The 13,522-nt window shown below is 44.7% G+C and overlaps 1 protein-coding gene across 1 annotated transcript; it reads right to left on the reverse strand.

Annotated features, from left to right (window-relative positions):
• Positions 1–4,218: 4,218 nt before the first annotated feature.
• Positions 4,219–8,971, reverse strand: LOC137849611 (prolactin-like). The gene is made up of 5 exons (XM_068669365.1): positions 8,846–8,971; positions 8,578–8,753; positions 8,392–8,499; positions 6,899–7,078; positions 4,219–5,196 (listed from the first exon to the last, which is right to left on the reverse strand). Exons 1-5 carry the CDS (start codon positions 8,874–8,876, stop codon positions 5,002–5,004), a joined length of 690 nt encoding a protein of 229 aa, XP_068525466.1. The 5' UTR covers positions 8,877–8,971; the 3' UTR covers positions 4,219–5,001.
• Between the last annotated feature and the right edge of the window lie 4,551 nt (positions 8,972–13,522).

The following is a 13,522-nucleotide window of genomic DNA, read 5'->3' on the forward strand; positions in this document are numbered from 1 at the left end:
GTGAAGAACATCTCACTGAGGCAAAGATCAAGCACGGCTCATGCAGAATTGGTTTCACAGTTGGAATGTCATACGTGTTTTCAATTGAGCAAGTTCTGGTTTCACCATAGCTACTAAAACTTACACCACTTTACGGCCCTCCAGATCTCTAACACCTCTTTGTAGAATTCTTATTCCACAGCTAGAATAAAGTTTCTATATGCCAGATAAACTATTCTTGTAAATGCTTATCAAGCTGTCCTCAAAACCCAAGAAATATACCTGTGAATTTTGAATTGTATGTAAGAGTCTGGTTCAGTTAGTTGAAGTGGATTTAGCCCGTAACATATAGGACCTTGATTCCTCTTTTTAAGCCATTTAAGGAAGTTTCCCTTCAGTCCATCCCACAAAATCCTGGTAAATGAGGAATAGCACTCCCTGTGAACACAGGGAATCTGAGAGACTTACAGCGCCAGTCTTGTTGCGTGAAGGACTGAGTAATATGCATATGTTTTCTTCAGATAAACACTATTTCTAAAAGAACAAAGAGAACACCCATTCCACATAAAATCCCCAGTGGGTGTTTGAAGTACTTCACAACAGGCACATTGCAGGCATGCATGGTGCAGAATACATCTGGCTTGGTATTATAGTGATGTAACAGATACTGATGGCGTCTCACAGCCAAACCCAGGAACATACCACTTCGACTTCAAAGATAAGACCTGGTGGGTGGGTTTGTGGCATGGTTTTGGGATATCGGGTATTTCCTGTGATGTGAGTGTTGTGAAGGATGTTTGTTGGGATCCATTGTGGTGTAAATGCCTGAAGTAACTAGGAAAATAAAACTAACATTCACATTTTTAAGGAAAAGGTACAGCTTTGAAGAGGCTTTCAGGGTAGGGCATAACTGCATTACCAGAGCGTTCCCTAGGCTCCCAACCTTAGATGCTATCGTGCTGGGGAAACTTGGTGTGCTAGCTCTAAGGAACACCACGGAGCATGGAGTGGAGTGGAGACACCACGGCTAGGCTCTGTGATCAGGTGGGGCCTCGATTGTTCTTGTGCACAAAGCTGCACTTTTTGCCACCCTAAGCCAAAGACCTGTCATATTTTGACAAATGCTGTACCCTAGTGTACTTTTGGCTCATTATAATATCATTATAATACCAAAACACACCTCCATCCCAAAAGCTACTCACCTCCAAGGTGCGACCACCCCTCACTGAGCATGCGCTCTGAATTTCTTGGAGCCTATTACTTTAAACAGAGACGGGAAAACTTTACACCAATCATAACTAAGATATGCTTGACTAGAGCCACTCAAGCTCCACCTAAAAGACAGAAAATAATATAAATTGGCCCAAGAGAGAGGGGGATGTTAGGGAAGATACCACTGTCAGGGGAGATATCATCCCAAGGAAATCCAACATCCTTAGGACCTCTTGACTCCTGGGATCAGTCGACGGGCTGAGCCTCTCTTCCCCCCCCATTGGGACGCCTTTGGGTGAGATCTGAATACTTGCTTATAAATCTCTATAGAGTCTTTAATCCTTTTAACATATTTATTTCTAGGCTGCGCACCTGTAACGTCTATAACACCTGTAACATCCGTAACACCTATAACATCTGTAACACCTATAACACCTGTGTATTTCATGCATACTAGCTTGCTTTTGCAGATAGTCACTATCGCAGGCAATCCAAAAGAACCTGATCATCTGTTGCTGTAATAAACACACTTGATTGCATTGTGATAGCTCTCATTAAGTGCAGCAACTAGGGTGAGGGTGGTTATCTGTGATAGTTCAGTGTTCTGAATCTAACCAGACCCCCAGACGGTTAATGCGTTTTTGGTGAATGTCTGACGGGACCCCCAGACGGTTAACGTGTTTTTGGTGAATGTCTGACTGGTTCAGTACCCTGAATCCGACCGGGCCTGTAACGGTTAATCAGCTACACCCCTTTAACGCAACAACCATGGAGCATGCTGAGGAACAGGAGGGGCTTTTCTCACCCACCTGTTGGAGATTCTGCAGGTGGGTCTGAACGCAGCTCTTGAAAATCTGCTCTTGGGGTCAGGCACTCAGAGGAACTTCTCTGGTACCTCACAAGGAGGTACCAATTTCCACTTACGGCTCTTGGTCTCTTTTTGTAAGAGAAATCACAAATGAGTGGTGGATGATGCCAGTCTACCTCAGGCACAGCTGCAATCCCATTTGATTGCATTTGAACTGCTGCTGGATTTTGTAATTGAGAGGCAAGCCCTCTGTGGGCTTCAGGTAATTCCGCTAAAAGCTGGATTTGCTGGCCACACCTGTGCCAGCACTTAGTCTGGGGTTGTACCCATTTACTGTAGAAAATAGTTTTTGAAAAGTTGTCTTGTTTTTATTGGTTCCCTGCCAAATGGGATTGTGTTGGTCTGCTTAGCAGAGCAGGTCTGCTTTAAGGAACAAAACTGCATTACTACCTTCAGTGTCAGAACAACAATACAGTGGTCAAGTGTCACTCCTCAGCTGCCCTGATACATCACATTTGTTTTATCCACTGTGATTTACTAGTACTGGGTTTTAAATACCAGTTGCCATCACTGTAGCTGCACAGCTCCCCCGATGAATATATGTCCCACAGTCAAAAGCCTGACATAAATTAAGTGCCTTCCCTTGCTTCAGCACCCTCTACCAACAAGACCATTATGATCTTCACAGACTAGAAAGGAAGACAAACCAATTGAAAGCAAGTTAGCTGCAAAGCCACAGCCCAAAGAAAGGCCTGGAGAGAAATTAGCGCCCAATTAACTTCAGAGTTCATTGTGAGCCATGAGAGACCAAAAGGCCCCTGCAGAGACAGGTTCACAGCCTAAGTGGACCAAGTTGCCATTGACTACTGAAGTCTTCAATAACCATGCTTCCACATTATGTGCTTGGAGACTGTTGCTGGGTAAAACAAGCTGAGGTAGGTCAACCTGGTGCTGAGATGCTCCCAATGCAGGCTTGCACCTCAGTTATCTGCAGCTCCCACAGCAGCTTGTTTTCCTGGTGGTACTGGCTGCAATTGCAAGTGATGAAGCTGGGCGTAGTGGATGGGGACATCATCACAAGGCTGTTGCCTTGTTGCTCCCTCGATAGTGAGCCTCCAGTGCTCACCCAAGCACACAAACACCCAGCTTTAGATCAACACCTAACATTTAAGGAATTCTTCAGATTCTCCAAGTCCTTTTTTATTTGCATGTCAATATTTGAGTGAGGTGTGAGGTAGCTGAAAGTTAATGTGTATCATCCAGAGAAGATCAATTCTATATTTTTTTTCCCTATGTCTTATCGTCATTTTTAGGCTCTGCTTCATTTGTAAAATGTTTTCCACCTGGCAATAAACTGTAGCCACTGGCATAACTCCCAGCTATGGAAGTACCTAGTAGCACGTGCAGTTAATTTTCCTAGTCCTCACCAAATCACCTCACAGCTCACACTGGAAACCAAGAAGCCTCCTCTTTTTGGAGGTTGTAGTGTGCACAGCCCTGGGGCTTGGGCATGACACCACTGCACCTCCCTCTACAGAAGTACCCCAAATCCAGAGACCACACTGCATCTAGGCTCCAGGGCATGGCCATTCTCTGTGGATGAAGCAATGCCAGGTGCCAGGCACCACACCGCCACCCCCAGCCTCACCCTGCCCTTTTTGCCTCCTTTCCATGCCCTCCCTCAGGCTCCTCCAAGGCCTGGGGCCTGCTGCTGGTCCTGTGGGCCTCCTAAACGTCCGTCAGGAGGACAAATGGTGCCCAGGGAACAGGAAAGGACACTTGGTACTGGGGCCTTCAGCTTGGGCAATAGCTCAGAGGGCAGGGAAAGGAGGCCTTGGCCTGCGGCAGCTGGAGGGGTGGTGCCATCGTCCCTCTGGCCTGTCACTTCTGCTCCTTTGGTGGTGTTGCTTCCTTGCAGAACCCTTTCTTTATTCTGACTATCTGGATATGTGTTTTTTTTCCAGAACTTCAAGTGCTGATCTTTTGCTATGTGTTTGTGGCACCTTCCTGCCTAAGGAATCGCAGCTAGTAACTTCTTTGGAGCAGGCACCTTGTAAAACACTGCACTTCTGGTGTCTGTGGCACAACAGGGACCAGAAACAAATTGTGAGCGCTCACAGCATCTAGCTGAGAAAGTACATTGGTATCTGAGTATCAACAGTGAGTGAAATGCACCTGAAAAGGTTCTACCTCTGCTCTGCATAAATGTTCCTTTGAAATGTTTTCCTGTTCTCTGAGTGTCTCAAGACCAAATCCAGCATCAGTATGAAACAATCATCAGCATTTTAATCTCCATTCTTGGCAGCCTGAGCTCCAGCAGCTGTCAACAACCATCAAGATCAGAGGAGGCTAGAAAAGAGCATTCAGGGATGAAGTAGTCAGGAATGTTAAAAGATAAATCCACAGTGATTATAAATGCCTATTCAAATGCCTCATTTAGGATCCAAATGCTGAGAAGTTTTGTTCTAGGAACAGCAGTAAGCAACCTCCCCACTGATAGGAAATTGTGATGACTGCAAAATTTCTAATGGCTTTCAGATTTTTACTCGCTGTGGAGTTTGTCATTATTACAGTAAAATCCATGCACTGGGTCAGGACATGCAATGGGAAACAGGTTCACTGCTCCATCAGCTGTACCAAGCCCTCACGCTGAAATGGCATTTAGACCAGACTTGAGCATTACTGTCTGTATGGAAACTTGGAATATTTAGATGTCTTTGTACCAAGGCCTAACAAACTGACTTTCACTTGTGACCATGCATATGTCTAAACTGTGTCAAAGACATGGCTTCAGCTACTGCTGGAGTACTCCGTTTTAGCTGGTGCGTTTACCAACATCACACACGATGCTTTATTTAATATTCCAGCTGCATAGGTTAACAGACTCAAGTAGCTGCCAAAGAATTTCCAAACCACTTCCCTAGTGAAATTACTGTAAATAAATTATATTTTCCCATCCTTGTAAACAACATGCTGAAAACTCCTTGCCAAGAGATCACAACTCAACAACTGTTTTCTGGCATAATCCTACACTTCAGAATTTTTAAGTAGCATTGTACTTTGTTGGAGTCTCTCTTGAAACAGTGAATAAAGTCAGAGTCGCTCATCATGTTTGCTTCATTAGTACTGGAGAAGCCAGCAGCTTCAGATGATGCCATTCCATGTAAGGAATTGCTGATGATGCCCATTGACTGCATCTGTTTTGGAAACAGGAAAGGAAGTACAAGAAGCAGCTGCATATAAACAAATCTTTAAAATACTAGTGCACAAGTTAGGCCAAGTATCAAGTATGTTAGGGTGTTCTACTCTTGCTTTTCTTGTATATATTGAAGATAGGTGTAAAGCTCCTAACAGAGAAATAACACTGCCTGTTTATTCCTAAGTGCCCACACCAAAAGACTAGCCTGAAATGATCTGATACACCAGTAACACAAGGACTATAAGAATTACAGAATCTGAATTGAAGTAGAAACCACTGCTTGGTTGTTTCCTCTTGAAGGAATGCAGCAAATCAGCCTCCAGACTTGTAGACATTAATTTTAGTTAGTTTGTCAGGGGAAGCTTCTGATGTGAACATTTGATAGTGCTGTTTAAGCTGGTGAAATATGGTGACTGTTATCACCTCTCAGAGGTAGTACCTTCCTTCACAATAAGAACCAAGGTTAGAATTAGTGTCTTAAAAAAAAAAAAAAAGTAAATCAAAGAATCGCAAAATATTGGGGTGCATTTGTGTCAGTTGCTTGATTTGTTTAAATTCTGTCTACAGTGTGGTGTGTCCATGGTCCATAAGAGGTCAAAAAGGGCACACTCCACCAAACTTCAGAGCCTTCCCTTTCAGTAATTTGCCCAAAGTTGTTCTAGGAAATTAAAATCAGGCAAGTATACCAGAAGTGTGTACCTAGCTCAGAATTTGTTGGCTTGCTTTGTCAACCTAATCAAGGCTGCATTATAGAGTGGGGTGCAATTCCTCCTAGTATACTGATGAGCTCTTTATCATTTTAAAACTTATGCTCCCCATCTGTGCTCATAAAGACAACAGTGACTTATGAATGTAGGATGCTAGTTTATTATTTGCTTTTTAGTTTAAATAGGCACCTGGACAAGTGTAGGCACCTTGACAAGTGTAGCCATTTCAGAGATTGGACACATAACCTATATTTGTCTACCCTAAATGACTCCAAATGACTTTAGATATGAATGCAAAGATTTTAATGCAAAGATTTTTATACAAAGATTTTGACTTCTCGCTAGTCCAGAAAAGACTGAAATGGAACTAATGAAAAATTACATGCAATAATTCACATCCTAGTCACCAGAATTTGGAATAGAAGTTTAAAATGGTTTTGTGAGTGGCATCTGAGTTAACCTATGTCATTGTTGTCTTGAAGAACTTGTCTTGTTGTCTTGCAGAACCTGCCTTAGCAATTGTTCCCTTGGGAAGGAGCTCTTTGCAGCAGACTGCAGTTGAATTAGTTAGAATGTGAATCAGAATAAACCTGAAAACAATAATCTAACTATTTGTGGCGGTCTGCCCACACCTCCTTTACTCTCCTAGGAAAGTAAAGGCATTACTAGGTCGTATTTGAAGCTGTCAGTAGTTCTGTTCTTTGTCCTTATCTCTAACTTTCACATGTTGCATATCAATAAAATGGTGATCTACATATTTGAATGTTTATTATGTCATCTACGTACCTGTCACTGCATGAACGAAGTCACATCCTTTGGCTGAAAAATTGCAGGATCTATATAACAAAGTCTGCCTGTTTCATTAGTATGGCATTTTGTGATCACTCAGGGAACATGAGGCAATGAAGAGGGCTCATGCAATTTGAACAGAAGCCCCTTAAATCACTTTTGCAACATACCTGGTATGAACAAAAGTTCCATTCGAAACCTTACCTTTTCTGTAACTTTCTCAATCCCAGTCTCCAGCTCATGAACCATCTTGCTAATCTGCTTAGCTTTACTAAGGCTGTCATCAGGTAACTCTTGATGGTGCTCCATGTGCTGGTTAAAGTGGGAAAGCGGTTCTTTCCAGGCGTGCAAAAGTTTCAGTATCACGTTAGTTAGTTCTTCTCTCTTGCAAGGTGAAACAATAAAGAATTTCTCTTAGTTTGCAGCAGCTGATCTGAATGCAGACAGGCTCACAGTGAAATCTCTGCAGGGTTAAGAGTTTTGTGCTCAACTCTGTAGTTTGGAAATATTCTGCACGTAAGGGGCTACTCTGTCTCTGGTTATTTGCGTAGATATAAGAAACACAAAAGTTCTGTTTGTCTTCTTTTCAGCTTTTTTAGACCCATGTGCTCTGGAGCACAGCATTAGCAAAATGGTGGCGCGCTGCCCAAATTACCTGGGACTGAGAACGTTTCAGGAACTCCTGGATGTCTCAAGAGCCCAAGGGGCCTCATCCAGACATTTTGGATGGCTGGTATGGGAGTGCAGGTGTTGCCTCACACCTCACATGGGTCATAGCCATGTCACTTCAAGGTTCACTGCTGACATGCTTCCAAGAAAAGGGCCTGGTACTCAGGACAGTTGCCTGTCTAACAGGAGCTAGATGGCCATCCGACCCTTGCAGCCTCAGCTCAGAAGCGAGGTTAAACGCTTCAGGCTTCCTAAACCAGGCAGCACTTCATTTCGCATTGCCCTTCAGGGTGAGCTGCTGAACGTCTGGGGTTAGCTCCTCACCTCAGCACAGAGCCAGACGCTGACATTCCTCTCCCTCTGTCTCCTCCTAGAGGCAAAAGTCTCTCCCGCCGTTGGATCCCCGGCTTTCCAGACTTTTTCTGTCTAAGGAAACTTCCTGACTTTCTCTGAACTAAGAATGATGCCTAGAACAGTTTGCTGCTTTCTCCATACCTACCGATTCAGAGATAGTGACTGTGGCACCTTTCTCCTGATCGCTTTTTACACTTTGATTAATCCAATACATATCACTCTCACAGTTTCCTAACTTTCTATTTCACAGAGCCACAATTAAGACATATATGTCAAAGGGGTGTCTGCCTGTCAGTCGCTTGTCTCAAGCCCCTCTCTTCTGACCCACAAAGATGCGCTCCCGCAGGCAGACATGCGGATACACCACACGGCTCACAGCCCAACGGGGCAGGGACCGCGGTGACAGGCACCTGTTTGGGGTCAGACCCCTCAAGACGAGGTGTCGGGGAAGCACCAGGGGCTGCAAACTTCGTTGCCAGTTGCCCGCCGGCCCCGGGGGGGCGAGCACCCAGCCGCAGGGTGACGGAGGCTCCGATGGGGAGGGAGGGGGACACGGACACAAGGGACCGGGGAGACACGGGACCGGGGAACCGGGGCTGGGAACGGACACAGGGGATCGAGGGACCGCCCTAGGGGCCGCCCCCTCCCGCCCCGCCACCGCAGCCCGTCCTTACCGGGATTTTTTGGGCGTACTCTTTGCCGTTGGGGGTCAGCATCCCGGCCGTGGGGCACCTCCGTGCGGGCTTCCCCAGCTCGTTGTCACGGGCAGGAAAGCGGTTTTCCTGCGGGGGGGGAGGAAACCCTGAAGAGAGCCCTATACCCTTCCTTCCCACCCTCCCAAAAGCCGTCCCGGCACCCACCAGCTCGGCGCAGAGCGCCGTGGAGAGGCTGTGGATCCTGCCCGAGTGCCGGATCACCCTGTCGAAGAGGTCTGCCACGGAGAGCCGGAGGCAGCCGCTGTCCCCCGGGGCGCACACGGCCGGCGGGGCCGCCGCACGGACCAGCAGCCACAGCAGCGCCAGCGCCGCGCCGGGACCTGCGGAGAGCGGGGGGCGTCGAGGTCCCGTTGAGGGTTCCCGTTGGGTCCCGTCCCTGCCCCTATTCCCGATTCCCTGTCCCCGTCCTCACCTGCCTGCCCCGCCGCCCTGGCGAGGGCCATACCGCTGCGGATCCCCGTGCCCGGCGCCTCTCGGCGCGGCGCTGCCCCCCGTCCCCTATATAGGGCGAGTGGGGTGTGCGCGGCGGGGGCGGGGGGCTGCTGGGGGGGCTCCTCCCCTCTCACAGAGCGGCCCCGGCTGCCCACCGAGGGCTGGCACCGACGGCTGCCCGCCCCCACGGACTGCCCCCGGCCCTGCAGCACACGGGTGCCGTCGGAAATGGGGGGTCCCGGGCTCCTCACGGCTGAGCGGGGGTATGGGGGAACGGGGTCCTGCTGGTGGGGTTGGGATCCGCACCGTCAGGGCACCGAGGGGGTGAGGTGAGGGCTGAGACAGGGGAAAACTGGCTCTTGTCAGGGGTAACGGGGGTTCATGCTGGTGCAAGCGTGCCTGTTGCAGAGAGCATGCCTGAGGACAGCCGGTGGTGCCTCATAGGGCTGAGAGGATGAGGGATAAAGACAGCAAACCACTCGGGTCAAGCTCCCCAAAGATGTGCAAAACCTATGGACCCGTTTGGTGTCTTTTAATTTCTGGCAGTGAGATCCTGAGCAACCCTGTGAGACATGAGGAGAGGCAGGGTGCTCATCACCAGGCTGCTGACATGTCAAACTAAGGGCTGCTTCGAGCTGACGAAGAGGAGAACCCAGGTTTTGACCCCCCACCGCTTGGGAATCCACAGGGATTGGGTTTGGGTCTGGCAGAGCTGGAATCAGGCAATCCCTCTGCCTGCAGGTGAGGGTGGCCAGGGAACGGCCATGATTGCTGGCTGTTAGAGTCTGCTCTGCCCTCGCTGCTGAAGTTTGGACACATCAAAGAGAGTGGTCTGCTTGGAAATGAGAATTACTTGACATGTAATTAATTTTTTACATTTGACATGCAATTTTAGTGCTGAGAACTAAAATGTCAGCAAAGTCACTCTGAGTAGGGACCCCCTTTTGCCTTCTTGTGTTCTGCTTGGGTTCTGTTTCCCATGTTTCCATCTGATTCTTTGTTAACAAGAAAAAAAATTAAGTGAGTAAAAAGATACTTCCATTTGACCAATGGAAAGTTGAAAAGAAGACACATGAGAAATAATATTCAAACACTTAGACAGTCTACATCACATTTATTCATGCAGACATCTCAAAGGAACGTTATTTCTCTCTGAGAGGCACCCACAAATCATACGTCCTTCCAGGGGCATATCTTGCCATGATGTGCATTGAAAACAATTTGCGTTCTTCTTAACTGAATATAAGCAAATATCAGAAATCTCACTATTGGGCTAGTCCACATTCTCATCAGTCTCTATCAGCCATACAGTTTAGCCACCCATTCACACCAACATACAGCTGAACCCAACTCAAACTCACATCTCCAAAATTCCCCAAAGTCACTTCTAATGGCTGCTAGCACTGTGGATCCATAATATACATTTTATCCCTCTTTTTTTTTTTTTTTTTGTGATTTTCTTAAATTAGTTTTTAAAGCAGTTCATTAAAATGTACTTAACAATCAGTTGAGATTGTTCTCATTCTCTTACCTCTGCTTTATCTCTAATGATTAAAACAATGCCGTTAATTTTAGTAGTTAAAGCTGCTGGGCTGATTCTTAATGGAAATCATTCAAAATACATTGGCAATAGCTCTGAGCTATTTGATAGCTGATAAAATACTTCTGGCTTGTGGTTCAGATGAAAGCTTGCAATGTTAGGATTGGGTAACTATCAAAAAATGAGTAATCATGCAAAAAGCAGGGTCTGAAGAACATTGGTAGCATGCTCGTGGTAAGCACTTGTATCAATGGCTTGTTTTTATTGGCCATTAGACATTTTATTTTGTTTTTCTTGCCTTGGAGAAATCCTGGCATATGCATATTTTATCCTAGGCAAGATTTCTTAAAATGTTAAGAAAATTTTGGACTTTAGCATACAGGTAGGGTACAGTTCAGGAAAGAAAAACACAGTTACTCTACTTAGACAAGAACAAGTGAGTGCCCAAACAGAAAGACTTGTAAGAAATAACAAGCTGAACCTAAGTCTGTAGTATCTTACTGTTGCTTTGTGTTGTTTATTTATTCATTTGTTTTGCAGTCTGGAGCATGTGCTTTGAAACGCTGTCTGTGAGACATGCAAAATAATTCTTCTGCCATACCTTACATTTGTGGGGCCTCAGCTAGAATACTGTGTTCAGTGTTGGACATCGCATTTCAAGAAAGATATGAGCCAGTTGGAAGGAGCTCAGAGGAGAAAAACAAGAATGATCAAAGGCTGAAAAAACAAAAAACATAGCCTACAAGGAAAGACTGGAGAAACTGGGGTTGTTAGCTCTCTAGCAGGGAAAGACAAAGTGAGATACAGTTTTCAGATATATAGAAAGCAGCAGCAAAGAGGAAGGCAATCAATTATTCACCACACTCATTATGGCTACAACATATAATGGGATTAAACTGCAATAGGGGAGATTTAAATTAGAGATTATAAAGAAATGTTTAATGGTTAGGAGAGTTAAGGAGTGGAACAGATTGCTCAGGAACACTGTGGAGTCTCCATCACTATTTAACCTTTCTCACAGACTTTTCGACGATTTTCAGAAAGTCAGCAGTAAGCTCCATGCTGCTGTAGACAGGAGGGTCAGTGGGCAACATCTGACCTCTCCCCATTTCCAGCCTGCTGCAGTTTTATAGTGCAAAATCAGCTGGAGCTCATTAGATACTCAAAATCACTCCCAACTTTAAGTCAGGAACGAGTAAAGTATGAAATAAAAATGTTTCAACCAAATACTGTCCTCTTTTGCTTTTCCCTTTTCCTATACCATAGCAACAAGCACATCTCACAGAATAACAAGGGGCAAGTCATACTCTTTCACTCTGAAAGTTAATAATTTGAGCTCTTGAACAAAACAATATGAAAACGATGTAACCTAGATCTTAGAAGTGAAATACAAAAAAGAGCTCACTGCCTACTAACTACCTACAGAAGCAGTCATCCATTTTCTGAAAGCTGGATCACATATCTATGATTTTACTAGTTCTGTAAAGAAAAAGGTATATTTCTTCTGCAAGTATAGCTAGAGTCATGGGAAAGATTTCTAAACATACCCAATGTTTTGTGTTTCCAGAAACATTTCCAGAAGATGTGCAATTTGCTTAGGTGGTTGTAAAAATATGCTGAAGACTATACAAATATGTATCAAAAGTGTTGTGTCCATTTCATGTGTAGCACTGCCCTGCTGATCTTTGTCATTAACACTTGTGCTTCCCAGTCCAGGTTGTAAAAGGTCACTGGCTTGTTAGTTAACAGTCTGTGGAACAGGCTTTGGCATATATAATAAGTGAAGGAGAAACAGTTAACTGTTACTACTGATAAAGGATGACCAGCGTTTGGGTTAGAAATAGATGAATCTTCTCATTGTATACGGTCTACAAGGGAATACTGTCTTTAAGGTACTGCAACTCCATTTCCCTGGCTAACCTTTATACAGACTCCTGCCAGTTACCCTATTCTTTGCTGGACTGGGTGCTCTGCAGAAGTCTTGTCTAGGAGACATGTGCAACTGATTGAGCATATATACATACACCTGCATAGTGTTGACAAGCTGGATGAGACCGGTTGTTTTCCTTAAACTCTTCAGAGAAAGTCCACAAAAGTTTCTGTATATTCTGCTACTGCTCTTCAGGATGGGAAAATGGAAGCCTGGAGTCAATGCCATCACTTTTGTCATTAGTGTCCCAAGGCCAAAAGGTGTTACTACAAAACTGAGTGGTTGCTACAATATTGGAGTTTGTCTTTTGGAGAACAGAGATGATTTACTATTCAGTTTTCCTCACTATCTGCTTTTACCAATTCATGCAGAGGTGTTTGGCTTTTCTGTTCTCACTTTTAACATCTCTTTTATTATCTCTTCACTCACTGAGAAATTTTTCCTTTCATAAACTAGATTTCTTTCTCTTTTTTTGCTCTTTTATGTCCTATTTCTCAATTTTGATAGTCACTGAGCCTGCTTTTATTTATCTCTTTGTCTTTCTAAAGAGTCAAATCTCAGAACCAGCTCACCATTGTCATCTTCCTCAAACTGTCACCCTCCTGTCTTTTCTTCTCTTGAATTTCACAATATCTTTTACTGGTTCTCCTGCTGAGAGAGCCTTTATGGAACAGACTTCTTGATGATCTTGTCATAATTCATTTACAAAATAGTAAAGAGACAATAATAAATCCTGTATGTTCAGAACATGTAATGAAATTCTCTTCCTTTCATTCAGGATAGGATAGGGTTTCTCTCCTCTGATTTCAGGCATTTTGCATTTAGAAGTGAGCAATTTCTGATGTTCATAGGGAAGTAAGTGCCCAGCACCAATCTCTGGTGGTGCTTGTTTTTGCCTGTTGATTGTCAGGGGAGCTTAGGGTGGTGAGTCTAGACTAAGTCAGGGCAGAGGAATCTCATTCTGTGTTTGCAAATGCAGACCAGGAGCTGATGGAGCATGTGCTTGACACATCAGGTGGAGCAGGAATGCTGCACAGTAAAGAGGTATATTGCATTTTCAAAGAGATGGACTTATATTTGGAGCAATCTTTTTTGAACATAAAGATAAAATTATACACAAAATTTGTATGTGCATAAAAAAAAATGCATTATTTGGGTCATGATCAGGAATTATTTAGAGAAAAAAA

This window comes from Anas acuta, chromosome 1 (assembly GCF_963932015.1).
Source record: "Anas acuta chromosome 1, bAnaAcu1.1, whole genome shotgun sequence".
Classification (NCBI taxonomy): domain Eukaryota; kingdom Metazoa; phylum Chordata; class Aves; order Anseriformes; family Anatidae; genus Anas; species Anas acuta.

Bases quoted from the DNA above. Each gene is read 5' to 3' on its own strand.
- LOC137849611 (XM_068669365.1), bottom strand. From the start codon at position 8,876: ATGGCCCTCGCCAGGGCGGCGGGGCAGGCAG. The intron at 8,500-8,577 runs GTGGGTGCCGGG...CCCCCCCCGCAG, and splicing joins CGGCGCTCTGCGCCGAGCTG to GAAAACCGCTTTCCTGCCCG. The intron at 5,197-6,898 runs GTAAGGTTTCGA...TTTCCAAAACAG, and splicing joins TTGAGAAAGTTACAGAAAAG to ATGCAGTCAATGGGCATCAT.